Source organism: Tursiops truncatus, chromosome 8 (assembly GCF_011762595.2).
Source record: "Tursiops truncatus isolate mTurTru1 chromosome 8, mTurTru1.mat.Y, whole genome shotgun sequence".
In the NCBI taxonomy this organism is placed as follows: domain Eukaryota; kingdom Metazoa; phylum Chordata; class Mammalia; order Artiodactyla; family Delphinidae; genus Tursiops; species Tursiops truncatus.
In genome coordinates, this window is record NC_047041.1 from 10,266,422 (window position 1) to 10,293,186 (window position 26,765).

Below are 26,765 nucleotides of genomic sequence, written 5' to 3' on the forward strand. Positions count from 1 at the left end.
TGGAGGTATTGATCTTTTACCTTGATGTTTCTTTTATGTAACTGAATTTGTTAAGTTCGAGAGAGTTGCATTATCATTAGAACATATTAAAAGGCTGACTTCATTACCAAAGCTCAGGATAGCCCTTCTTACCTCATATTCAGTGATGTACTACCAACGGCTTGGGATCTATCCATTTGAAAGCATTGGAGGTTAGTTAGTCCTTAAGAATCTTTGTCTGTGAAAGGTCCTGAATAGTTTTGCAGGATATTCCTAGAAATTTCAAGGTGAGGGAATTTATGTTATTTCATTTTCCTTGGTCTCAGATTAATTTAAAACCTGGGTCCGTAATTCTCTGAGAATCAGAAAAGATAAACAGAGAAAGCAAAACAGAGCCACACAGAAATACACACACACATGCACGCGAGCGCTTATAAAGAGAATGATGCAAACAGGACAAGGAGAATTGGAAGGTGATCAGTTAAGACATTAAGTGTTTTGTGACGCACGGACGCGTCTGCATTTTGCCCTGATAACAGGCCATCAGCTCGTTTTCAGAGGGCTGCTGCCTTCTTCAGCTCAATCCGCAGATCAAAGCAAAACTGTCTGCTTGCATTTTGCAGTCAGAATGGGGATGCTAATTTATACTCCTTAATGTGTGAGGGTAAGAGACTCCTTCAATTAACTGAATTCTATAGCTGGCAAAGTAAAAGGTACACAAAGAGGCGCAGGCTGGAAGAGCCGAAATTCTCATTAAATCAAAAGGTCCAGTATTCATTACCGCGTGCATCTGAGGCTAAACACTAAATATGGGGCTCATCAAAGGAGGTTTAATGGGTTAAATTGAGAATATAATCTAATTAAAACATTAGACACGGCAAATAGTTCTTTGATATTCATCTAAAGGTTTCATTAAAAATGGGTACTTGAGGCTTGTATGATAGATTATCAATTTTAAGTAGAGACAGCATCCTTGGTACTGATTCAAAGTGTCACCATTGTGTGGAAGCAGGGGAAATGGGAAAAGACATCACTGCCAGGTGACAGGTTAGAGATACAAGGTAAGGCCAACCAGGATTCATGATAGTGATTTTGATCACTGTCTGCATGACAAAAAAGAAAGCGTAAGGATTAATTTAGGAGACAAATTTGCCACAGAGGAAAGAGTCCATTTGGGGCCCAAATTATTTGGTGTAGAGATCTACAGTGGTTTTTTTCACTGGACATTCATTCTGTTCTCTACTTCCTTCTCCTGTATAGACAGCTTCCCGAAGGATAACTGATTATACTTTGTGGGTTTTAAATTTCGGAAGGTTATTTCTCCCAGTGTCAAATTCGCACCATAAGCATATCTACTATTTAAGCATCTCTTGCAAAAGCTTGGGACTCTAGCCATAAGAGGTACTCTCAAAAGCCAGTCTGGCAGCCCCGGTATCAGGTCTGGTCTCTACGAGCTGTCAACTCAGTAAAGAAAGTCTGTGAAATCTTACTAGATATTTTCAGGGTTGCACTAAATTTATTTGCCTGAAATGCTCATATCATTGTAATCCTCTCGACCTGTTAGAGCTGTTTAATAGCGGAAGACCATTTATTCAGCTTATTGAAAATTAATTACTTATATTGCCCAGGTTTGCAAGGGGACAATGAAAAGGCAGTGGAGAGGCAGCAAGGGAGATAAACCTTGCCCACCAAATTCTTTTTTCTTCTCTTCATTTTACCCAAAGAGGCCCTATACTGAGTGGTAGAGAGAGCTGAAAAATCTGTTCATTTTGCATCTTATTGCATCTCTCACTGTGATGTTTTCATAACCTTTTGGGAAATTCCCAACTTTTCAGTTATTCCACTGAACCAAAATTAAGTAACCAAACATGAAGAATGGGAATCTTTAAGATGAGAGAATAAAATGAATGAACGAATAAATGAATGACTGAAAAAAAACCCTGCCATCCAAAACCTTTTGCTTTCCATTGAATGGATGTTTGCTTAGGAAATTGAGACATTTTGTATTTTCTCTGTACCTTTGTGAGAAAGATGTGTGGCTTTGCTTCATGAAGTTGAGAGGGGGAGCAGAAACAAATACTGTACTTAGTCTGGAGGCAGTGAGTTGTGGGGACAGTTCTGAATATCAGATTTTTAGCTATTCTGAGATCCTACTTCAGTATATTTTAAAAAGTGGAATAAATAGCTAAATAAAATTTTGTTAGAATACATAATTCTCCTTTTTTGCCTTTATAATATAGAAATTTTGTCTGACAATATAGACCATTTCTTATAATGAGGGATACAGAGGGAAGAGATACTGGATAGACAAAATCCACAATAATGAAAAACTGACTTTGTGCTACTGTTTAAATCCTGTCTCACTGGGAAAACAACTAAAGAGGCAAGGCAGCATTTATGTGTCCTTTCGTCTTTCTGTTTTTACCCATTAGGAATAAAAGTTATGAAAACTCACTTAGCATTAGGGAGAAGCCCTATAGTCACATCCTGTAGCATACTTGCGTGTTAGAGGAAATGTGTATTATTCAAGATTTATTCTTACTCTGATTCAAGATTCCTATTCTTACTCTGATAGGAAAAGATGATCTTTAAAAAGGCACATTTAGGGGCTTCCCTGGTGGCGCAGTGGTTGAGAGTCCGCCTGCCGATGTAGGAAACGCATCGTGCAGGACCGGATTCGTGCCCCGGTCTGGGAAGATCCCACATGCCGCGGAGCGGCTGGGCCCGTGAGCCATGGCCCGGGGGCCTGCGCGTCCGGAGCCTGTGCTCCGCAACGGGAGAGGCCACAGCAGTGAGAGGCCTGCGTAACTCAAAAAAAAAAAAAAAAAAAAAAAAAAAAAAAGGCACATTTAGGAAAGCAACCTTAATTTTTCCTTAAGAACTTTATATTTTCAAGTGCAACTTCTAATATAATGGTAATATCTGTTTTGAAGCACATGTTAGAGTTAGTTAAACTTGTCCTGGTATGTGCAGACTATCACCCAAATTCAATTCATTTTATGCAATTTTTCAATAAGTAATTAAAAAAGAATCCCTCCTGAGTTTATCCAGTCTGATATTGTAGACCATTTGCTATCAATTCAAAGTTCTCAATTAGCTCCAGTGTTGTTCTAATTACTGGATGTGTTTTCAAGCAACTCCCAGCTAATAACTGTTGGGATGAAGAGTCATTTTCTCGCTCTAGACTAGACTGTGCACGCTCATGCTTACTGTGATGTTTTGACAATGATTCATTAACCAATAATAAGGCCCCAATTGGAACAATTAGACATCGATGCCTTTGCTAGGCTGACCTTTTATTTTGTTCCTCAATATTGTCTTTTCTTCAGTTGGTTTCTAGATAACTCCCAAGAGACTCCTTACTATACAAAGCAATATCATGAAGACAGCTGTCATTAAATTCAGCTACTTGTACAAAAGCTGCCTCTAGGAGGATGCTCTTGTTGGAAACTCAAGATGGAAAAACATCATAAAAGGAGTCTGTAATAAGAGAATACATGATTTAAAGGTCCTTTATACCAGTTCATAGAGATTAGGGAGTTAGGCACTATGTCTTTCAATGGCTTGTATAACATCTGGTCAAATCCAGGCCCTCCATCATTATGTCACTCAAGTTCATGGTTCCTTGTCTTCTAATAGGCAGATTATTTTTATTTCCTAAATATCTGAAACAGAAATATGATAAAAATTGATCACTGATCCACTCAGGTCTATAAAAGATCAATGTTATTGTTGATAGTACAATTGCCTTTAAAAGAGGAGCCAGACAAGCGTTTGTCATTTACTGCTTTTGCAGAACCTCTACCCTGTCTTAGTATCATGGTGCCTTAGTGACATTCTGCTGGATCTTACCATTGTGGGATGACTTGGGGCCAGATGAAGCCTATTTTGATCTATTCTTTGATTTCAACCCCAAGCTCTCAGCAAGTATGTTCTATTTCTTTAGTCAAACTCATTTTAGATGCTGCCTGTCACTTTCCGTGTTTGTGTACAAAGAATTTTGATTGCTCTAGGGTCGTATATACTGGATGGTAAAGCTTTGCCTTGAGTGTAAAGTTCCTGTGAAATGTTGTCTGATATCAACTGGATCACTGAACCTGCTTCAGCTGGGTGTGGGTTCTTAATAGGAGGTGTGAAAGTGCCTGAAGGATTTAGTGCTTAGGCTGAGAGAAATGGTTAGGGAGAGGTTTTTAAATGTTCTGAAAAAAAAAATTGAAATAGTGTCTCTTTTATTGGTCAGCATTTGAGTTGCACTGTAGATGTCTCTTACAACTTCATCAATGTAGTAATAAAGTTGCCAGACTGTACATGTTAAAAATGCAAGGTAGATAGTAATGCGTATTTCTAAAAATGGAACTTAAATGTTGGAAGTTCATGTCCCAAATTGAAATATATAATTACATCCTCCTTGCCCACACAGAAAAACAAGAACTCTCTTCCCACAAACAAATAATCAAACAGTGCTCTCCTTGCTGTTGAAAGATTGGAGTTTAGACCTGGCTAGTCTCCCACTGTAGGACTGAAGGACTTCAGAGTCCCTTATCCTTTCTTGATCTCCATTTCCTCTTCTGAAAGATTGCACTTGAACAAGATAAACCCCTTCCAAGCTCTAAATTCCTTTAAGATAATTTAGTAGAAATGGAATGTTTAGAAAATTTACCCTGCCCCTTTAAAAATGAAAATATGGTAATGTCTCTTACGCATTATTTTTAGCTTCCAGAGCAAGTTTTAAAATATAGGGAAGTTTTAAAATATAGGGGAAAAAATCATTCTATCTCATGTTTCTAGAAAAGTCTTTAAACATGTACCTTGAAGGGTCCTCTTCTTTTACAGATACATTTTAGGAGCAGCTTGGGCTGTGATTTTCCTGAACTAACTCCTCATATATGCTATGATTTTCCAAATACTACTGAAACATGATTCTCCAGTTTACTGTTTATGTTCAGATACTTGTTATCTTTCCAGACTTTCAAGGCTGTTTCCAGTATTAAGAAAAAGTTTTGTACAGGCAGCTTTTCTACCACATTGTGGTATATGTAAAATTTATACAATATAGGAATACACCTCCAAAGCCAGTCCTTATGCCACCTGTATAGAGACACAGATTTTCCCTAAATTATTGTTAAATGTGTCCATTTCTGGATGTAGCCATCTAAGAATACAATGCCCATCTAGTACAAGCAAGTAAGTAAAATTTAAATCCTAATTTAATAGGATTTAAAATAGTCCCAGGGACTATTTTAAGACCTGGGAATTTCACAATGTTTATGCAGTTTCAAAAGATTCTTTAAAAGGGAAAAAATATTCATTAATATTGACATTCAGTAGGATGTTTCTGTGGGATGTTTTTGTCTTACCTAATGTTTTTGTGTGGAAGCACACGTTTGATATTTTAAGATATTTTTGAGGGCAAGATGTTCAGCAAATTTATGTACTTGGAGTCAGCAGCTTTGAGCAAGCGTCTCTCTCAGAGGTGCCCGAGTTGAGTGCTTTTGGACTTGGTGGATTTCTAATTAATATCTTGATGCTCTGTTAGAACAACATTGAGATTTGTTTTACTTGAGTAGCACACCTAGAAGCACTTTCATTTGTTAAATTTTACATACAAACCCTTGGCTAAATTTAGAGATTTCTGAAATATTTTGGAAATGATATTGCAAAATTTACCGGTGTTTAGTCCAAGTTGAGTTCTTTTCAATAGAAACTGAAGTGCTTATAGTTTTTTTTTTAATCAGAAAAATGAGAAAGAAACACAAGTAGATACATTTATTTCTGGGTAACTTTAAGAGTTTCATTATGCTAAGAAAGGGTAGCGATCATTTAAGAAATTAAAAGAGCCAATATAAAGCCAAAAAGAAATCAAAGGATCCAGGATAAAACCCAAAGGCTTTACTCCCTAGTTCTTATTCAGCCCCAATATTAACTGATCTGAAAATAAATAATTAAAATAGTTTTTCTTCCTGGAAAGTAAAATATGGCGCCGTAATGTAACAGGGCCCCATATTTTAAACCCTGTACGAAGCAAACGTGGACTGCAGTGAGGTGACGATGCTAGGTCATCACTCTCAATGCAGAGCAGTGGGTTGGAGTTTCTCTTCTCCAAGTCCATCCCCTGGGCATCTCTGGTCATCTCTTTTCTATACAATATGAAGGGCTTTAAAAGCAGCCACAGCCTGTTTTTCCCTTTCGTGTCTGTTCTGCAGTACTTCCAGCAGTGAGATTTCAGGTAAAATGTCTCCGTTTCCAGCATGGGTTGGATTTTTCTTTTCCTTTGAGGCTTGACCACTCAGATTTGCAGGTTTGGGTTTGGGGATGGTCTTAGCATATTCCAAAGCCTAAAAGCATAAAGATAAAATTTTATTTGAGATGGGAAGTGAACCCTGGATTCCTTAAGTTAAATCTAGTCTTAGGAAAGGTTTATTGATAATATAATTGGAGACTATTGCTACAATAATGTACTAAGGGATGGATGGAAATGGAGACCAAATGGAAAATACAAATAATGCAATATAACGCACAGTTTAAACAAAATCAATTAGCCACGTAACAAAATGCTGTGGAAAAAAAGAGTTGAAGAATGATATGTACGGTTGTGACTCTGGACGCTTTCTTTATAAAACTGAGTTTTATTCAAGTGCTTGAAAATAGATTTCTTATGTGTTTGATCTGTTTAGCTTCTGGCAGTCTTATTAAAACCAAACTTTTATTGAGGAGATATTAACTGACCTTTCCATCCAAAGAGGACTTGTTACAGCTTGAGACCAAAGACATCACTGTAGTTGAGATAAAACTGAGTCTCCATTATTACACCAACTATTCTCGTTTCTGGGTTCTTACAACTCTTGCAAGTATTTATTAGAGGTTGAAAATTATTTTTTCCTTTTCTTTAGCATATCTATAGATACCTGGATACTAAAAAAAGGCAGTCTTTTTTTCAGTGATGTCAGTTCTGACAGGCATTACAATAAAAATGAGATTACTGAATATGATTTCTAGATCTGCCTTTATATGTTTTACTTTTCTAAAATTAACCATTTTTAAAAATTGAAGTATAGTTAATTTACAACGTTGTGTTAGTTTCAGGTGTACAGCAAAGTGATTCAGTTATATATATGTGTGTGTATATGTATATATATATATATACTTTTTCAGAGTCTTTTCCATTACAGTTATTACAAGATATTGGATATAGTTTCCTGTGCTATACAGTAGGTCCTTGTTGTTTATCTGTTTCATATATAGTAGTGTTATATGTTAATCCCAAACTCCTAATTTATCTCTCCCCACCCCCAGTTTTACAGTTTAATAAGGGTTTTTTTTTTTTGAAGGAAATATATAATGACTTTAATCATTGAATAAGGGTTTCTTGAGAGCTAAAATGGGAATGGATAATATATGTAGGTCCTAGAAGGGGAAAAATCTCCAAAACACAAAAACTCCAGACTTCTCAGTGTGTGTAGTTGACTTCTATTGGAATTTCTAGTTATAGACTTGTTGCCTTGAATCTCTTCATGAACAAATAATGGATTGGAGAAAAAAAGAAAAAGTGGCATCATGGAAACTCAATCAAGTGGATTGAGGTCTTCAAGGTCTGAGGAAGAAAGGCAATAGATAGAAAATATGAGAGTCTGTGAAAGAGAACACGAAGTACAAATTCCTAAAAGCACCGAAGGGTCACTTGTCCCTCGTGCAAAGGGTCCCACGTCCTTACTGGGACTGAGGCAGAGACTTGTACTGCAAAGCTCTGTGTCTCCATAGAACGTATTTCATTCACATCACAACTTAGAGTTGGATGACTTCTGAGAGGGAGAACGTCCTGTATTTATCATTTTTATTGGGTAGAGGAACCTATATAGTACCATCCCTTAGGAGAAATATAGGGAATGAACTTGAGAGAAACAGTGAAGGACTTTCCTCTGACATAAGCACCTGGACATGGCAAGAAGACACTAATTTCTTAAAACTTATTTAATGGTAGAGAAGGAAATTGATGGTTAATCAGGATTATTAGTTTTTTTCTATGAAATCACCTAACCATTGAATTTTTGTGTGAGAAACTCGAAATACTATACTTGGAGGAAAACATGTGGAAGACTAAAGATAACAGTGAACTTCAGGGGAAAAAAGAGGCTAACCTTCCAGCATCATATGTGTGTATATCATTTTTACATCAATATCTGTGAATGATGGGGAGCCGCAGGAACAGTAGTAGCTAAAACATCCCCTGTGTTCAAATAATGTGGGGAATTCATTGTCATGAGGTCACAGAGGTTTCCTTTTAATTCTAATTAAAAAGACAACTGCCTTGGTGAGAATTTCTTACCTTCTGCCGAGGGACAGCAGATTTATTTTCAGTCTTTGCTATTTGTGGCTTTGACGGGATGGATAGTGCCTTCATGTTGTATTCCTTTACTTGTTTTGCATATTCCTTTTGCTGTATTAATTTCTGCGTCTGTTCAGAGAAACAAAGTGAGGGTGACTCACAGGTCCTGCTAGATGGCTCTGTTCTCTATCTAAAGTGACACTAATTTTAGTGAGCTGGGCACGGGGGAAATGGGATCACCGCGTGTAAGGTGACAGCAGTGAAATGGTTAAGTTAATGTCTCTCCTAGAAATAGTTTCTCTTGAGGGGCGGAATGTCACTGCAATAGCACACCCAGTGTTCACTTAACAGTGGCTAAATCACATTCAGCCTCTTCTTTGTTGCGTTTACCCAATTTATTTTCACTTTTGCTTCCAACTTTGAACTCTACTCTCTTTTTATGCCTTGAGTGCAGCTGCAGTTAAAACACATTAAATGAAGATCTCCTTTCACTAGAGGAAAGAGAATAAAGTGGATGTACTTTTCATGGCTTGGGAAACTCTTACCCTGAGTGTCTTCTCTGTAGCCACTCCTCAATATTATCAAGATAACTCTATTGGGAAAGACCAACGACCACATAACACACACATCTCTTTTCATGTGCATGTGTCCCACTTTTCTGTTTGGGCCTTCAAAACTAACTAAAAGGTGGATACATAAAACAACATTGGCTGAGTAACTTTATTTTATGGTAGAAGTAGTGCCCGGGGCTTATTACCAATGCTACTTCAGAAGGGTCTCTATTCAGAGGGAGACATTTGAATTAGGACTTGGTTCTGGGGGTATCTTTTTTTTTTTTTCAGGTCCATACCTTTGTTTTTATTTATTTATTTATTTTTTACATCTTTATTGGAGTATAATTGCTTTACAATGGTGTGTTAGTTTCTGCTTTATAACAAAGTGAATCAGTTATACTTATACATATGTTCCCGTATCTCTTCCCTCTTGCGTCTCCCTCCCTCCCACCCTCCCTATCTCACCCCTCCAGGCGGTCACAAAGCGCCGAGCTGATCTCCCTGTGCTATGCGGCTGCTTCCCACTAGCTATCTACCTTACGTTTGGTAGTGTATATATGTCCATGCCTCTCTCTCGCTTTGTCACAGCCTACCCTACCCCTCGGTTCTGGGGGTATCTTTATACAGTTTTGCTGGAAGACAAATGGCAAATCCAATCCTGGAATTGCTGTATGTACATCACACTCACTTTGTCTCTGATGGACTCAAGGTCAGGTCCGAGGCCTCCAAGCTTCATGTCTCTGTTCTGATAAGCTTTCAGCTTGGAACTCTAAAAATACAATCAAAGTGACAGTTTCTTTTAAAGACTTGTATGTCCCCCACCCTCGAGTTGTCATGGCCACATAAGAAAGGGAAGAAGCAAAATGAAGAATGGCAGCCTGTGTGGACCGTGGGAGAGTGGGTGTGTTTCCCAACAATTCTTCCATTTTAGTGGTCGTCATTGATAACAGTTTCCTTGGTAATTTGTAGCTGGTGAGCTAACATGTTTGGACTTTTCCACTTCTGCAATAAAAAACATTGAAATTCTGAAAATTACAAATAAAAAATTTCAAGTGAGTGAAGTGCTGCTTTGTTATTAACATTTTTATCATAACGGATCCATTACTAATTTGCTGCTGCTGCTATGAGTAGTATGTCTAGTTTTGTACCGTTCACTGAACCAACTGATTTCCCTGGAAGAGGCGATCTAAACGAATCAGGTAAGCACACTGCTTCGAAGAGAGAGCACCCTGTCTAATGTCGTAATATTCAAAAGAAAGGAAACATTTAAGGGTTAAGGGTCTAAGCAAGACCCACTGAGAAACTCATTTTATTCAGTGTGATTTTGGATATTTTGAAAGGTACAAATAATTTTACACGATAATGCTTATTACTATTGCATATTTAAAGGGACAGAGTATGGGCTTCCCTGGTGGTGCAGTGGTTGGGGGTCCGCCTGCCGATGCAGGGGAGGCGGGTTCGTTCCCCGGTCCGGGAGGATCCCGCATGCCGCGGAGCGGCTGGGCCCGTGAGCCATGGCCGCTGAGCCTGCGCGTCCGGAGCCTGTTTTCCGCAACGGGAGAGGCCACAACAGTGAGAGGCCCGCGTGCCGCAAAAGAAAAAACAAAAAAAATAAAATAAAGTAAAGGGACAGAGTAACAGACCGAGGCTATTTAATTATTAAATTATGTCAGTTGAGCACAGTAACAGGCAGGAAAAATACTAACGCGCTCCTGACTGTAGGATAGGTTAAGATATTCCCCAAACTCCCACTTTTGACATGAAATCTGACTTGCTACTTGCTTCAGATACCCTTGTGGGGAAACAAAGGCCTCTTTTCTTTGCATTTGTGAGTTCATTGAGTTGTCTTCCGTGGGAAGGGCAGGAAGGACAATACCAAAGAGATGGTTTGGGTGACGGCAGTGATCTTAGGGTGCCTCAAAATTGGTGCTTAGGGTAAACAGCCATACCGCAGAGGCAGCAGTTCTGAGCTAACCGTGTATGGTGCCACCTGTCTATATGCTCATGGCAAAGCATGGTATTTTTCTAAATTTGGAAAGTTCCTGTTAATTATTAAGTCCTAAAATATACAATATATCTAACGTGCCCTTTCCTAAGACAGAATTTGGCAGAGATAGTCCAGAGACTTTAAAGACAGAACATTTCATCATATAGAGAGTTACTGCATATAATTCTCAAATCTTAACAATGAACTTACGTAGACACTTATATCAACTGTTACTGCTCACAGTGCCTACTGACCGACCTGGAGGTCAGACCACTTAGCTTCTCCATTGCCATTTCCCAGGCTCAGAGCCAAAAGCTCTTTCCTCTAGACCCCAGCACTGAACTCTGGCCCATGAGATATGAATGAAGGTTTGCTGGCATAGACAGAGGGTGCATCTTGGAAAACCTTTAATTGGATTGGCACAGCCCCTCCCCCTTTCCCTTTATCTTGCCTTGAATGTGGATGTGATTTCTGGAGATACAGCAGCAATCTTGTAGCCAGGAAAGAAAAAAAGAACAAGAGAATCGTACAAATACTGGTTCTGATGTTTTGAGCTATAGAACCACCGGTGCTAGCAACTACCTACTTGTGGATTAACTGTATGTAAGAAGAATGAACCCTTATTTTTGAAATTGCTGTAAAGAGTAGTTCTGTGGCTTGTAGCTGAAGGCAGTATTTCTAAGGTCCTACAAAATGTTTATAGTACATAGTGCTTCACAGGGCCAAAATCATGTGTCATTTAGGCAACACTTCTACACTGCAAGGATTAAAAGTTCTGTAAACAGAATTTGCCTGATTAGTATGCTAAATATTTGTAGTCAAAACTCTTTCAGTGCATCTAATTCTAAAAGGTCAAAGAAGATCCTTTCTTAAGTCTTTGGACTAAAATAATTAAAATATAGTATACAGAAAATATAATATATAGAAGAAGTATATAGAAGAAATATTGTTCATTGAAGGCATTTCAAAATCATAAATCTCCTTTAAGAGAATAGACTCATCACCCAGCAAAACCACTACAGCTGCTTCCTGCCCTTTAGATGTATCCGTTCATACTTTTATAAAATTGTCCCTATGCTACAAATTATTTTGTTATTTTTTTTGCTGAGAAGGTTACCATTACACTGTATTTCCCTGTCACTACATGTTTTCTGAAAATGTGATCTTTATGTATAACATTCTATTGTCTAGTTACAGTTGAATTATTTAGCGATTCTTCTAAATGTTGAACATTTAAGATGTCCTAGGGATGAGTGTTGTTTGTGGGCTACTCTGATTATTTCTTTGAGATAAATTAAGAGAAGTGAGATTATTGAGACAGAATCATGAACATATTCAGGGCCATTCATGAACACTTCTGTTAACAAGGTAGAAGAATGCTCTTTTTGTCCAAACCTCGATGACACTGGGTATTATCACGTTTTAAAACCTCTGCTAATTTTTAATAGGTGAATGAACTCAGATATCCTATACTTTGCGATTGCAAATTTGTTCTTTATCTGGCATATGCCATCTCCGCCATTGTTTTGAAATCACTAAGTTACCATTTGCCAAAGTAAACCAGTAATGAAAAAGGAGAGAACCCCACTCACATCCAAGTCATAAATCCAGTTTGTCCAAAACTGATGAGACAGAAATGATCAGTGCCCAGAAATCGCATCCTTAGTCTGAAGCAGCTTAGCTTTAATCATTCCACCAACTCACAAAAGATGTAATGTAAAGCATGAATAATTGCTTATTGCATCCCCGTTGAAGTTCTTACTATCACTTCGAATAAATATCGTGGCTGTCACAGAAAAACAGAGCCCACGGTCTAGCATTGCAGACTGACACAAGGAAAGAGTGTGGCCCGAAGTGGTCATCTCCAAATGCCACTGACTCCTTGACAGGCTGAGCTGCTTCCAGTGAAGAGATGTTTCTCAAGGCAGAGCGATGGCTCCTAACAGAGTTTGTTCTGGGTGACTGGCAATGAAAAATCCTGGATTTACTTGTTAGCTTCAAGTAATCTTGATTGGTTCCCAGTGCTGTAATTTTGTTTGATCTCTTCCCATCAAAATTCTTTTTCACAGGTTTATTGAGATAAAATTCACACACCACCAAATTCACCCATTTGAAGTTGTACAGTTCAGTGGTTTTTAGTATAGTCATCAAGTTGTGCGAAAGTCACCACAATCCAATTTTAGAACATTTTCATTGACCTAAAAAGAAACCCCGTACCCATTAGCAGTCCCTTCCCTCCCCCCACCTCCAGCCCTAGGCAACCACTAAGCTACTTTCTGTCTCTTCAAAAGGCTTTCATAGTCAAATAATCCCTAGAATTTAGTTTGATTTACCTCTCTTTGGCTGTTACAAGACCAAAAGGTCACAATAGCACCATGCCACCCCCCATTTTTAAAAATTAAATCAACAATAATAGTCTCATTAGGTCTCCAAACACGGGGAAAATAAAAGCATGTTTTCAAAAAATCCCCAGCGGGGTTTGCTGCTACTCTTTGCATGAGATGCACACAGGGTGACATCAGCCAACCCTGGCTCTAGCTGACGGCTGACCAGACCAGATCTACCCCTTGGAATTGGTGTCCACTGGTCGTGGCTTTGGCAGAGTCTGGCATAGGATCTCCTGGTGGAAGGTTTCTGCCGGCCATCAATCACACGTCTTCTCAAGCCGGAAGAGTGACTTTTATTGTAAGCGGGGGGGGGCAAAAGGTGCCTGACTTGGAAATGACATTGACTGTCCCGGGAGGACTTGTTTCAACTCTGAGAGGTCATGCCCCGCTGTGGGGGACACTGCGGGGCTTTCCTCCAGAACATTCCTCAGATGTGTAAGGGTGAGAAAGTTACTCAGAGACGGACGGAAAACAATGCCTCAAATACTGCGGAACAGCAAGTGAAGGAAATTTGCTCTGCGGTTGCTAAACTTAATCCAAATAAACCTCGTCTTAGAAGCAGTCAAGCAGCAATACCCGGATTGTCTGTGACAACAAACACACGGGTTAATTACTGCAGCTCAGCGCGACACAGCTGTCAGAGAACTCCTTAAGCAGTTACTTTGTGGCCGGTTGCGGTAGATATTTTTATTACTGTTTGTCATCACTTGTGCTGTGTTACTCTCTCACTGCCTGATGTCTGCATTCAGTGGCGTGGACAATGCTGAATGTTCGTAAACTGGTCACAACAGAACTGCCAGGAGAAGAGGAACGGTGCTTGGGCCTATTATCTTGACAAATCCTCAGATTTTTAATGTGATTCGAGTCGATTCCCTTGGCAACCATGAGATTTGCTTTGACTAGGAAATGGGCATGACCTGGGGAATGAGTCCCTCTGTCTGGGGCCCCGGCTACCTGCTGTCCTATACAAATAGCTCGGTTCTAAATCATTTTAGCTTCTGGAATGGCTTCCCGGACAAAGAGTGCTTCTGTGTCTTTGTCGGATGTAGGCTGAAAGTCTTGGATGGAGAAAATGGATACGTGTGGATTGCAACATCTCTGAGAGAAAGCAGGAAGGCAGGGATTTCCCAAGTTGGAAAGAGGGCTTGGGAAGTGGGAAGTGGAAGTTCTCTTTCTTCCTCTTCCCTTCCCTCCCCGATCTTAGCTGTGTCATGATCCACATCATCACTGGGTACTGTCCTCTGCCTTCCCTCGGTAAAACACAGATTCAAACACCAAAAGGAGAAGGAAGGGAAAGGAAACTAACATTTAGTTGATGTCTATTCTTTGCTAGGCACTAAGCTAAGTTTTTTTTTTTTTTAATTTATTTATGCATTTATTTATTTTTGGCTGCGTTGGGTCTTCATTGCTGCGCGCGGCGAGCAGGGGGCTACTCTTCGTTGCGGTGTGCGGGATTCTCGTTGCGGTGGCTTCTCTTGTTGTGGAGCACAGGCTCTAGGTGTGCAGCCTTCAGTTGTTGTGGCAGTGGGCTCAGTAGTTGTGGCGCACGGGCTTAGTTGCTCCGCAGCATGTGGGATCTTCCCGGACCAGGGCTCGAACCCGTGTCCCCTGCATTGGCAGGTGGATTCTTAACCACTGCGCCACCAGGGAAGCCTAAGCTAAGGTTTTAATACATTGTTGCACTTAACTGTCAAACCAAATCTACAAAAAGAACAATTCTGATTGTGCGTATGAGGAAATAGGGGCTCAGGTGAATTAATAACTTGTCCGAGTCACAGAGAGGTTAGGTGATGAGAATTTAGAAATGGCTGAGTGCGTGACTTCCACTAAACCCTGCTCATTAGGAATTGTTAAAAGCTTGCATTGTCAACAATAATCCACAGTTGGCAAGAACCCTAACCCAGAAGGTTCTCTTCCGAGGTAGTGAGTTTGAGCTCTTTTTTAGGCCCTGGTAACTCATAAATTCCAGAGTGACAGCACGCCCTCACCTTGAGAATGTGTTGGTTCCTGAGCTCTGAATACATTTCCCTATAGAAATAATAATACGCACAGTGTCTGGCTTCCTAGTCCAGCCTACAAACCCTATTCTATTTATGAAGTACTTGAAAACAGTGCTAATCATACCTCAGATTAGGTACGATTAACTGTCAAGTAATAATGTTTTGGTGGAAAAATAAGTTACTTATGAAGCCAGGAACATATTTCTTCTTATTTACTGTGAAACTGGGGATCATCCCAGCTCTAAACAACCAGTAGTGGTTTCCACAGCCTGGGCAAGAATTAGGTACCCCGGCAGGACGGAGGATGTGAGGGAGGGTCACGTGAGGAGCTCAAGAAGCCCTCAGGTCAGCATGTGGGAAGGGGCAGAGGGAAGGACCCCGGGGCTGTGAGTGAGCTGAAGGCCTAGGCTTGCAGGTGGCGGCAGTGGGCTGGGGCATTTCATGTGCACCAGCCTCTGAGGTTCTATCTCAGGAGGACACACCAAGCTGGTCCTCCTTTTCTTCTCTGCAATAGGACCCACTGTCATTCTAGTCCAGCTTTCCCTTCTTCTCTTCAAGGCCACCCTTTCCTTTTTTTCTGAGGCTCGCTCTGTGGGTGTCCACTGACTTCACGATCCCCTATTCCTGGAGTGCCCTGCACCTGCCCTGCACACCACAGCCAGAGCAGTCTTTCTAAAACATTAATCTAACTGTGGTGAAAATTCTTCCATGCCCCCCGCCAACCCCCCGCCCCAACACCAGCTGAGGGATTAGAGCCCTCCTTCTTCCAATGACGAGCAAGATCCTCGAAGACCCGGTCCCTGACCTACTTCTCCACTGTCACCTCTCAACACTCAGCACCTCCCAGTTTGAGTGACAGCAGACCTAAAATGCATCAGTTCCCAGCATGCTTTGTGTTCTCTCAAGCTTCAGAACATTCACTTACACTGGTCCCCCTGCCTAAAATACTTTCAGTCTTCCTTCTTTTGCTAACTCTCAATCATCCTCTAAGATGCCTCACGATCACCTCCTGAAGCTCTGCTTGGCTCGCAGGTGGGGATGTGTCCCCCTCTGTGCTCCTCTGTGTTCACTGTGCATCTCTCTCTCTTTTATTTCAACATGATACTGCTGGGGAAAGGGCATGGCTCGTTTGCTGTGCATCCCAGCACCTGACACAGTTCCTGGTAGGAATTCAACACATATATGTTGAGTTGAACTAAGGATGGCTCCCTAAATCTGCCTTACAGTGGACGCCCCACGGGTGTCCACTGGTTCCCCGGCTGCTGGGAGTGTTGTCTGCTACGGCTCACAGTCGAGTCCCTCCCTAAGAACTGACCTCAGTCAGATGGAGCGGCTGTGCCCAAAGTTACAACCCTCCCCCAGAGACAGTCAATAGCCAATGGCTGATCCATGTGGGGGAACAGCTGGGTTCCTTGCCTCTGAAGGGCCATCCCAACTTCAGAACCCTCATGGGCTTGGCGGAGGCGTCCTTTGCACCAGCCTCAAAGCCGCCCCTTCTCCCTCACCCGGCCCTGCCCTCTCCCTCCCCGACAGGGGTGGTTCCCCGGTAACTCTCTTGCTCGCAAATCTCCATTTCAGAGTCTGTTCCTGGCGGGGCCAATCCACCACAGGACTATTGCTTCCAGCCAGTAAACTGGGCAACTACTTCCCTGTTGCCCAGTAAAGCAGAATGCATTTTCCAGCCTTTTCCTTACTATTTGACACTAGAAACAAGTGATCTTTCCTGAGGGGTTTTTATTGTTTGTAACAGTAGAGAAACACAAAGGACATAAAAAGACTCCTTCAACGCTCCTTCATTTCTTCCTGGAAACCTTCCTCTTTGCCTCCCATCCCCATTTCCCTTATTTAACAAAGCAGACTCGATGGGAAAGACCTAAGTGCACAAAGGTGCTAGTCATGGTGAATCTTAGGTAAACACAGAACTCAGTAAAGCAAACATTTCAGAAGAAAGCTCAGTCATTGGCTGTCCTGGGTGTTTTACTGCAGGAGCTGAGGTGAGATGAAGGCTGAGAAGGGGTGGGGACTAGAGGAAGAAGGAGGGGCAGCAGCACCCCTATTCCAGGCCTGTGATAAGGAGAATGAAAATCAAGGTCCCTGTGTATTATCAAAATAAAAGGTTAAGTAAGTAAGATGCTTTTATTACCTTAATGCTGCTTCTTTTCCCATGCTTCTTCCCCTTTTCCAGTTGAAACAGATAGCCTTCAGAATTGCTACGGCTAATTTTCACTTGGTTTCTTTGGCTTCTCTCTGAACTGAGTTGGGATTCACTTTCCACCCTTGACGGTATGGGTGGAAGCGTGACGCCGGGTAAGGCCCCTTCGTGGGGATGCACCTCAGTCAGATGCATTAGCGCTTGCTGATGCTGCTCCGTTGTCTGGGTGAGCCGGGAGTCTGGAGAGGCGCTAGCAGGTTGGCTCTCAGAGGAAGAATGGAACTTCCTTAAAGGAAAAAAAAAAAGCACAAATCTGTTAATGAAACCTAAATACATAAGACTTATAGCATAGAAGTCTTTATGAACCATTAATTTGATGTATTTATCACTCCCCCAATCAAATTAATGTTCTTTAGCTTAATCTTTTCATAAATACATTAATTTCTTAATATCCTCTATTTTTTCTTTAGGATATTCTAGCTCTTACTTAGAACTTTCATTTAGTGCATTCAGAATAGAAAAAACATCATTCTGAAAAATCAAAGGCATTCCCACCACAAAATACCTGGACAGGTTGGATTAAATTAAACAAATGTCCTTTTAGTTAGATAGTTGGATTTGTAAGAGAGACAGGGAATCTTCCGAGACCACAAACTAAACAGAAACTAAAACTAAAGCAGATTTAGATAAGATGAAGCTATGGCTTTCTTTGAGGGAGTTGGGGGACCTAAGTGCTTGAGTTTCACCATTCAACACTGGTATGGGATATGTGAGATCTTGGCTCTGTGTCGGGCAGAGAATCAGAACTGAGATGCCTGCGTGAAGGCTGTATGTAACCCTTGAAGAGCTACACCCTCAATAAAAAGGCAAATTAGTGAAAAACTCATTCACCAGCCTTGGGAAACAACAAAGCAAGACTATCTGTCTTAATGTAGGCTCTGAGCTGGGAAAAAAATTCCCCGTGAATATCTACGGGACAACATTTGGGGTTCATATTTACCTTCCCCACATAATCATGGAAATCCAACACCAAGAAATTAACATAAAGCGATCCTAGAGGAAGGATACCTCTGTAGTATCTGGCAGAAGCAAGTTCTCTGGAAGGATACATTCCCACCCAAGCCTGCCTAGGTGTCTACAGAGAAGATGATAAACATTAAGTTCACAATCCAAAATCCTAGAACATGTGAGTAAATAACCTACCAAGTATGAGAATGAGCAGATACACACACAAAGCAGTAGTAGATTTCTAAGAACTTAAGGTAATTGAATATTAGACAGCATTCATAAGGAAGCATGTTTATAATGATTAAAGACATGAAGGAAGAAATCAAAACCCCGAGAAATATATTCTGAAAAAATAACAGGAAGGTTTTAATCAGAACCATGTAGAACTCCTAGACATGAAAAACACCATTACTGAAATTTACAACTCAGTGGATACACCAAAGAGCATATTGGGGCTGAAGAGACTTAGAAACTTAGAGGAAATTTCTCAGAAAGAGGCATAGAGGGATAAGAGATGGAAATAAGGAACAGTTAAAAAGACACAGAGTCTAGAATAAGAGAATCAAATATACATCTACTTTGTGTTCCTGAAGGAATATGAGAGCAAATTTGGGAGACATAATATTCAAAGGAAAAATGGGTGATAATTTTCCAGAATTTATGAAAGAAATGAACACTCAGATTTAGGAATCCCAGAAAAATCACAAGCAGGATTACAAATTTCAAACCTAGATACATCACAGCAAAGCTTCAGAACACCAAAAACAGAGACCTCAAAACCAAGAAGAGAAAAAAAGACAAAAAGAATGATAATTACATTGATAAAAGACTTTTCGAAGAAATAGAGAAGCCAGGAAATAGAAAAACAATGTTTTCAAAGAGGTTAATTCTTTATCAAGTTAAACATAATTTAAGATAGAGAGGAAAGTAAAGGAATTTCCGGTAAATTTACCAGTGAAATGTACTTGCTGAAAGAACTTCTAAAGGATCTACTTCAGGAAGAAAGAGTAAAATGGAAAAAAGAATGGGAGGCAAAGACGATAATAAACAACTGGTTAAATCTAAAACAGCACTGACTCTATACAACAGTAATAAAACAATGATTAGTTTTAGAGCTATAAGATGCTGGATAAAAATAATATGTATGACACAAAGGGTGATTGGATTACAACAATCCAATGATTTGAATATGTCTGCAGGAGAATAGAAATTTTAACACTAGACTAGTTAATAATGTAAGTTTAAAAAAAAAAAGAGAATAGAAAGAGAATATGCATTTCCAAATCAGTAGAGGGAAGAAGTAGCAGAAAGTTCTATCAGTTCAACAGACAGTATTAAAAAAATAAAGACAATATGTACTGGAAAAAGTAGGGTGGCTAGGACAAATTAACATAGTAGAAATTAATACAAATATATGAGTATCACAAAAAAAGTAAGTAGTTTAAAGTTTAATATCTGCTCACAAATAACAACAAAAGAAAAGCCAAACAAAAAAACACATGAGAACTAAATAGTTTTACTGGAAAATTCTATGAAATCTTCAAGAAGCAGTTCCAGTTGTACATGAAGTCTCCCAGAGGATATAAAATGGGGGAATTATTTTAAGGCTGGTATAATCTTGATAACACATCCAGGCGGGGGCCAATGGCAGATTGGAGAATTTTAAGCCAGTTTCACTTCCTGCATGTGAATGTTAAATCCTAAACAGTGTTAACAAATCAAATCAAGCAATATATTAAAATCGTGTGACAAGTTGGGTTAGTCCTAGGAATAAAAGGACGATGGAATGTTAGAAAATCTGTTAACACATTTAGCCACATAAAGGATTCGAGGAGAAAATTTTTCAATTGATGCAGAGAATTTGATAACATTAAATATCTATTTATGATAGAAGTTCTTTGCAGGAAAAAAATAGGAATAGGAGGTCAGTTCCTATTTATCTCCCTAACTACTAAAAATTAAATATTTTTAATGGCAAAAATGTTAGACTCACTCCCTCTAAAGTCAGGAAAAAAAGATGAGAATGCCTGCTATCTATCTATCACTATCTCTTCTAGGAAGCAAATTCTGAATCTTATTCATTGTACATTCCATACCTCCACGTGGAGCACTTAAATGTCTTCTCATTAATTCATGTGTGTCAAACTGTCTCCCTACTTTGAAAATAAGCTCCTTGAAGGTTCCCATGCATCATACTACTTTTGTATCTTTTATAGCTTTTTAGTCCTATATTCAGCCCTATCAGGTATGTAATAAACACATTTGACTGAATGATATCAAGAAATACCCCGATTTTAAAAATAGCTTTTCTTTCTTCTAATTATAGAAGTAATGCATCTACACTGTAGGGAACTGGGACAAGTCAGAAAATATAAAGAAGAAATTAAAAAGAATCCCAATCTCTCTTGCCAGAAATAACCACTATTGACATTTTGGTGCATTTTTCGTCTTCTCTGCACATTTTGACAGAGTAGATAGAGCTCATACTCCTTAGGTGTTATTTTTGCACTGTACTATTTTCTCTTTATAGAAGAATTTCCTCATAAACATGTTTTTTAATGGTTACATGATATTAAATATTATAATTAATCTAAACATTTCCTTATTCAATTATTGTTGTCATTTCTGTAAATGAGATATATTTTTTTATTGAAGTGTAGCTGATGTACAATGCTGTGACAATCTCTGCTGTACAGCAAAGTGACTCAGTTATCCACATATAGACATTCTTTTTTTGTATTCTTTTCCATTGTGGTTTATCACAGGATACTGAATACAGTTCCCTGTGCTATACAGTAGGACCTGTCGTTTATCCATCCTAAATGTAATAGTTTGCATCTACCAACCCCGAATTCCCGGTCCATCCCTCTCCCTCCCCGTCCTCCCCCTTGGTAACCACAAGTCTGTTCTCTACGTCCGTGATTCTGTTTCTGTTTTGTAGATAGGGTCATTTGGGCCATATTTTAGATTTCTCATATAAGTAATATCATATGGTTGTAAATGATATTTTTATACCCAAGTGGTTTTTTCCTGTATTTTAGATTATTTTCTTAGGATAGACCATTACAGAGTTGGAGAGAATTTGTTCCCTCTGAACATTACTTGCGACCCTCAAAATATACTGATCTTTTTTGACTGGGTCCCTCTGCCCTTCTCCCTCCAACCTCTGGTTTAACGACAGTGAAAAAAGTAGAGGAGACAGGGAAGAAGAAATACATCAAAAGTGGACTATTTTCTGCAGAAATCAAAGGCAAGAACGTCGTTAGGAGAATTTTTCCTCTTGCCTGACCATCGCCATGAACAGCCCCCGCCCCTCCACCCCGTCCTCCCCATCCTGTCTTTCTCTAGCAGCCTCTCATTACTCTAGAAAACCACTTGAGAACAGGAAATTCTTACCATAATATTTCTAAGTCCTTATACTTTGTTTCTGTGTAAGTCCGTTTGGGTTGCTTCTTATTTTCAGTTGATCCACTATCATTTATGTTAGAAACAGACTGAGAGCCTTTCTGGCTAAGGGATGCGTGCTTCTTATTCAGTTCATGAAGATACTTCAAGTCCGTATTGGAAAGAGTGTCGATGTGTAGCTGCTGATTTGAAAATCTTTTCTCTTCTTGGTCTTTGCGTCCTCTTTCCGTATTAACGTTCATCATGGAGTGACACCTGGTAGAATTTCTATATAACACCTTGTCAGAAGCCTGGTGTGGTGGAGCATATTTATTGGAGGTTACTTTGGGTTCCTGGCTTCTCGGTATACCTGAGTATTGTAAATCATTGTTCGGGGCATTCATAACCACGACTGTTTCCTGTTTCACTGCCGTAGGTATAGGCTTAGTTGGGGTTTGCTGCTGTCTGGAAGCGTTATTCTGGTTTCCTTGACTGACAACCAGCTCTTCAGTCACCAAAGACTTTGGGCCATGCCGGTGTTCATGCTGTTTTTGAATCTTGTGCTTGGCTGGTCTTCTGGAAGGTTGCTGGCCATTGGTTGTTTCTGAAGATTGACCTCTGGGTCCATTGCTTGATTTTGCATTTTCAAATTGAGACCAGTGTTCCTGGTAATCCTAAAAAGATATTTTTAGTTAATATAAAGTTAAAAGATTGACACTTCACCAATTTTAGTGTTTCTCAAACTGGGAGTTAAGACTTCTAGGAAGGTGACCACAGAATTGAAAAGAGCTAAAGAAGGAGAACAGAGGGTCCTTTCCTCATTTCGGGCAATGAGAGGGTGATTAGCTGAGTGGTTCCTCCTGGCAGTTTCAGGTTATGAATTTTCTAGAAAGAAATAGCTTAGAATGGGCATTATATTAAGGGCAAGTCTTTGACTTAAAATGTTGTAAAATGAAGTACCAAATGGGGGAAAAAAGCAGCTTTACCTCTAAAGAGCTGCATACAAAGGAATCAACATCAAAATATGCAAGTTTATCTTAACTAAGATGAATATTTTAAAAAATATTATCCAGAAAGAACATCAACAATTTGCTTTGCCCACCAAGTACAAGTTTAATACGAAATACAATTCAGATTATCAGATCTTCTTACTCACATAGGTCAGAAGCTAGAAATGATCTCTTCACCAGATGAAACAAATTAGATTTTATTCAGAGGATTATAAAAGAGTCTGTGCGGTGATAGGACAACTGTGAAACCACAAGGGTTGTTTTGCTTCTGTTCCTTAATATAGCCTGTACTTAGGCAATCAAACATCTGGGGGAAATATTTCAATTTCAGAGCAGTCTTTATGCTTTCCAAAGTCTTGTAACAACAAAATGTACTCCTGGTATAATAGATGCACTATGTAACTATATTGTGCTAAGCCATTTAGACATATTTCCCGAGGAATAAAGCGCTCATTACTTTGTGAAAAACTAGCTGAGTTAAGAGGCCTTTGGAAAGAATGATTAAATGCTTACTGAAAACAGTCCGAGGACCATATGCCTCAGTGTGGTATATAACTGCAACATAATTCTTCCTTGCTGAACACACGTACAAAAAGCCTCTGTGGCCTGTATCTGTGCAACGTTAATCGAAAAATGCAAGTTACCCAGATCATTTGAGGAAAAAACTTGAATAAATCATGTTTTTGCTCAAATTGTTTTAAGGATAAGTTCAACTTTTATTTCACTTTTCTGATATAATTGCTAAGGCTCATCCTGCTCCTGTATAATATTTACTGGTATTCTACTTCTCATGAAATCTCATTATAACGATAAGGTTGAGATTATTCAATTTAAAACAGTAATACACAATATGACTTCTTATATCAGATTTTCAAGTAAGAATGACTTATAATTCAAAATGTAGAGTAAGTTCTCCTTAGAATTTGAACTTTTTGGAGGATTGGCCAGGTTCTTAGTAGCTCCTCTAAACTTTAAGTTTTTACCTGTGGTGCTCCAGAAAAGAAAATACTTCCTTTTCTGTCTGTATTTCAATTAAGAAGGGTCCTTCTTTTCATGCAATATATTGAGCTGCATGGGGGAAATGTGGGCAAGGCGGCGCTGCCGACAGACAGCCCAAGAGCATCCTTCCTTGTAGTGGATCCAGAAGAACACTGTTATCTACACGCTCGTAGGTGTGTCCATGAAACACAGCGGCTCTTTTCATGGCTGCCATCACTGTTCTTGAAGGTCAAAAAAGATCCCTCTTTGCTATGACCTAGAGATATTTATTAATGCTGATAATGTCATTCTTTTCAATATTTGTTCAGCCTTCTTTTAAATTGAAGGATAGTTGATTTACAGTGTTGTGTTAATTTCTGTTGTACAGACAAGTGACTCAGGTTAACACATATATACATTCTTTTTGTCTATTCTTTTCCGTTATGGTGTATCACAGGATATTGAATATAGCTCCCTGTGCTGTACAGTAGGACCTTGTTATCTATCCATCCTATATATAATGGTTTGCATCTGCTCATCCCAAACTCCCAGTTCATCCCTCCCCCACTTCTCCTTCCCGTTGGCAACCACAAGTCTGCTCCCTATGTCTTTGGGTCTGTTTCTCTTTCGTGCATAAGTTCACTTGTGTTATATTTTAGATTCCACGTATAAGTGATATCATGTGGTGTCTGTCTTTCTCTTTCTGACTTATTTCACTTAGTATGATCATCTCTAAGTCCAACCATGCCTGTTCAGCCTTTTAATTGCTAGAAAAATAAGTGACCAGGAACTCTTTTTCTGCTGCCATATGACTGTACTTGTCCAGCTCTGTCTCTCTCATTTCCACCAAGAAAACCTATCAAGAGTGTTCTTTCCTGGGGTACCAGACCCAAAATCTTGGGTTACCGCTTGGTCTTAATCCTGTTATACATTTGCAGCCGACAATTCAGATGACAGTAGTGCTCTTCACAGGGTGCTTTGTCAACAAGGCCAAGGACTCATCATTTCATGAGAAACTTCATTTGCCTCGAGTGTTAAATCCACTGTTCACGTAAATGTAAGTGCCCAGAGACGGCATTTCAGTCTCCAGAAAGAAAGACGTTTATGGGCTTGATGCGATCCCTCTCACCTTCCGAGCAGCCTACTTGAGACCTGAGGTTTACTAAAGGTTTATTACCTACAATTGAGGCATCAGGTGCCACTCTTTAGGTGGCAAGACCCTAGTTCCCTGAAGTTAATATACAAAGCCATTCTCAGGCTATTTAATCTCCGTCAGCACCGAAATCCTCTATTTCATCCCCCTCTCACTGGGGTTCTTTTGTTACCAACACTCACAATCAGTCCGGACCAAGCACTCAGAATAACTGCTTAATGGCAGTAGGTTTTCCCAGCACACACAAAGCAGAGTCCTTTGGCTGCAGCATTAGCACCGGGGGCTCCTGATGCCTAATGCTGGGATGGTAATTTCTCAGTAAGATCTGTGCTCAGTTATTAGTGCTCCTTCATACTGTGCCATCCAAGGGAAGTCTGCCCCCAACCCTGAGACAGGCAGCATCTGGCTATTTCTCTCTCACGACTTTTTCCGTTTACATGACCTAAGCAGAGGGGAGAATGCACGCTTTGATGTCAGCCAAAATGTTAATCTGCTTTAAAACAAAAGCCGTTCTTGTTCTTAGTCACCCTGATCGACCCTGGAGTCCTGAGGTTGTGCCTGCGCTCCAAGATTAGCTCTGAAGTTTCTTTTGTGTTTACTAACAACAAAACACACATTCTCTGAGTCTGGGTTATACATTCCATTCGATAATATTAATAAAATTTAGAGAACACAGTAGCTCTAATATTCAGTGCTAATGTAGAAGGACTCTGTGCTCAGGTGAATAAAAGCGGCATAGCTCTGTTGATAGTGCTGGAGGAAAACCAAATGAATAGCTCTTTGGAAAGGTGGGAAGATCACTTAGGATGTGGTCACAAGGATGCTGACATAGATAAGTCAAAGGCGCTGCATATCTTTTGCGCTATCGTTTCTTTTCCTTGTCTAGAGAGGCAAGAGTTATTTTATTTAGAGGCAAGAAAGGAAACATCCTGTTTCATCCTTTTGAAGACTCATGTATTTGGGGAACTTTCTTCTTTCCCACTGACAGCATGCTCCTTTCCTGGGAAGGATCTTCTGCTGGTGGGAGTGTACCCTCTTGCACTGGCCAGCAAGGGTCTGACCCTTAGCTCAGTACTGTGTCTGGTTCTGAGCACACAGTGGAAATGGGATTTGGAAAATCTGTGAAGGTTCACAGGAGAGCACAAAGCGATTCAGGGCAAGACCTATGTGGACAGGTAAAGTGACGACGGATTGCTTGGCTTGAAGTAAGGATCTTAGGCATGTGTACGGCACTTAAATAGAAAACGATGAGGATGACCATCAATTCTCAGTATTTTTTTAAAATAGATCTTTATGGGAGTATAATTATTTCACAATACTGTGTTCGTTTCTGTTGTACAACAAAGCGAATCAGCCATATGCATGCACATGTCCCCATGTCCCCTCCCTCTTGAGCCTCCCTCCCACCCTCCCTATCCCACCCCTCTAGGTCATCGCAAAGCACCGAGCCAATCTCCCTGTGCTATGCCGCTGCTTCCCACCAGCCAACTATTTTACATTCGGTAGTGTATGTATGTCGATGCTACTCTCACTTCGCCCCAGCTTCACCCTCCCATCCCACATCATCAAGTCCATTTTCTATGTCTATCTCGTTATTCCTGCCCTGCAACTAGGTTCATCAGTACCATTTTTTTTTCAGATTCCATATATATGTGTTAGCATACGGTATTTGTTTTTCTCTTTCTGACTGACTTCACTCTGTATGACAGACTCTAGGTCCTTCTACCTCACTTACAAATAACTCAATTTCGTTTCTTTTTATGGCTGAGTAATATTGCATTGTATATATGTGCCACATCTTCTTTATCCATTCATCTGTTGATGGACACTTAGGTTGCTTCCATGTCCTG

The 26,765-nt window shown here is 39.9% G+C and overlaps 1 protein-coding gene across 2 annotated transcripts in view; it reads right to left on the reverse strand.

Annotated features, from left to right (window-relative positions):
- Positions 1-6,069: 6,069 nt before the first annotated feature.
- Positions 6,070-26,765, reverse strand: part of JHY (junctional cadherin complex regulator) — a 66,673-nt gene continuing 45,977 nt past the window's right edge. The window contains exons 5-9 of one of the 2 annotated variants that reach the window (XM_019942025.2): positions 21,787-22,448; positions 17,374-17,668; positions 9,545-9,625; positions 8,303-8,431; positions 6,070-6,314 (exon numbers count right to left, since the gene is read on the reverse strand). In XM_019942025.2, coding sequence (XP_019797584.1) covers positions 6,117-6,314; positions 8,303-8,431; positions 9,545-9,625; positions 17,374-17,668; positions 21,787-22,448 — 1,365 coding nt within the window. In that variant the 3' untranslated portion in view covers positions 6,070-6,116. Of the gene's footprint in view, positions 6,315-8,302; positions 8,432-9,544; positions 9,626-9,775; positions 9,859-17,373; positions 17,669-21,786; positions 22,449-26,765 lie in introns of those variants that run through there. The other variant, XM_073808050.1, reaches the window with a different exon arrangement.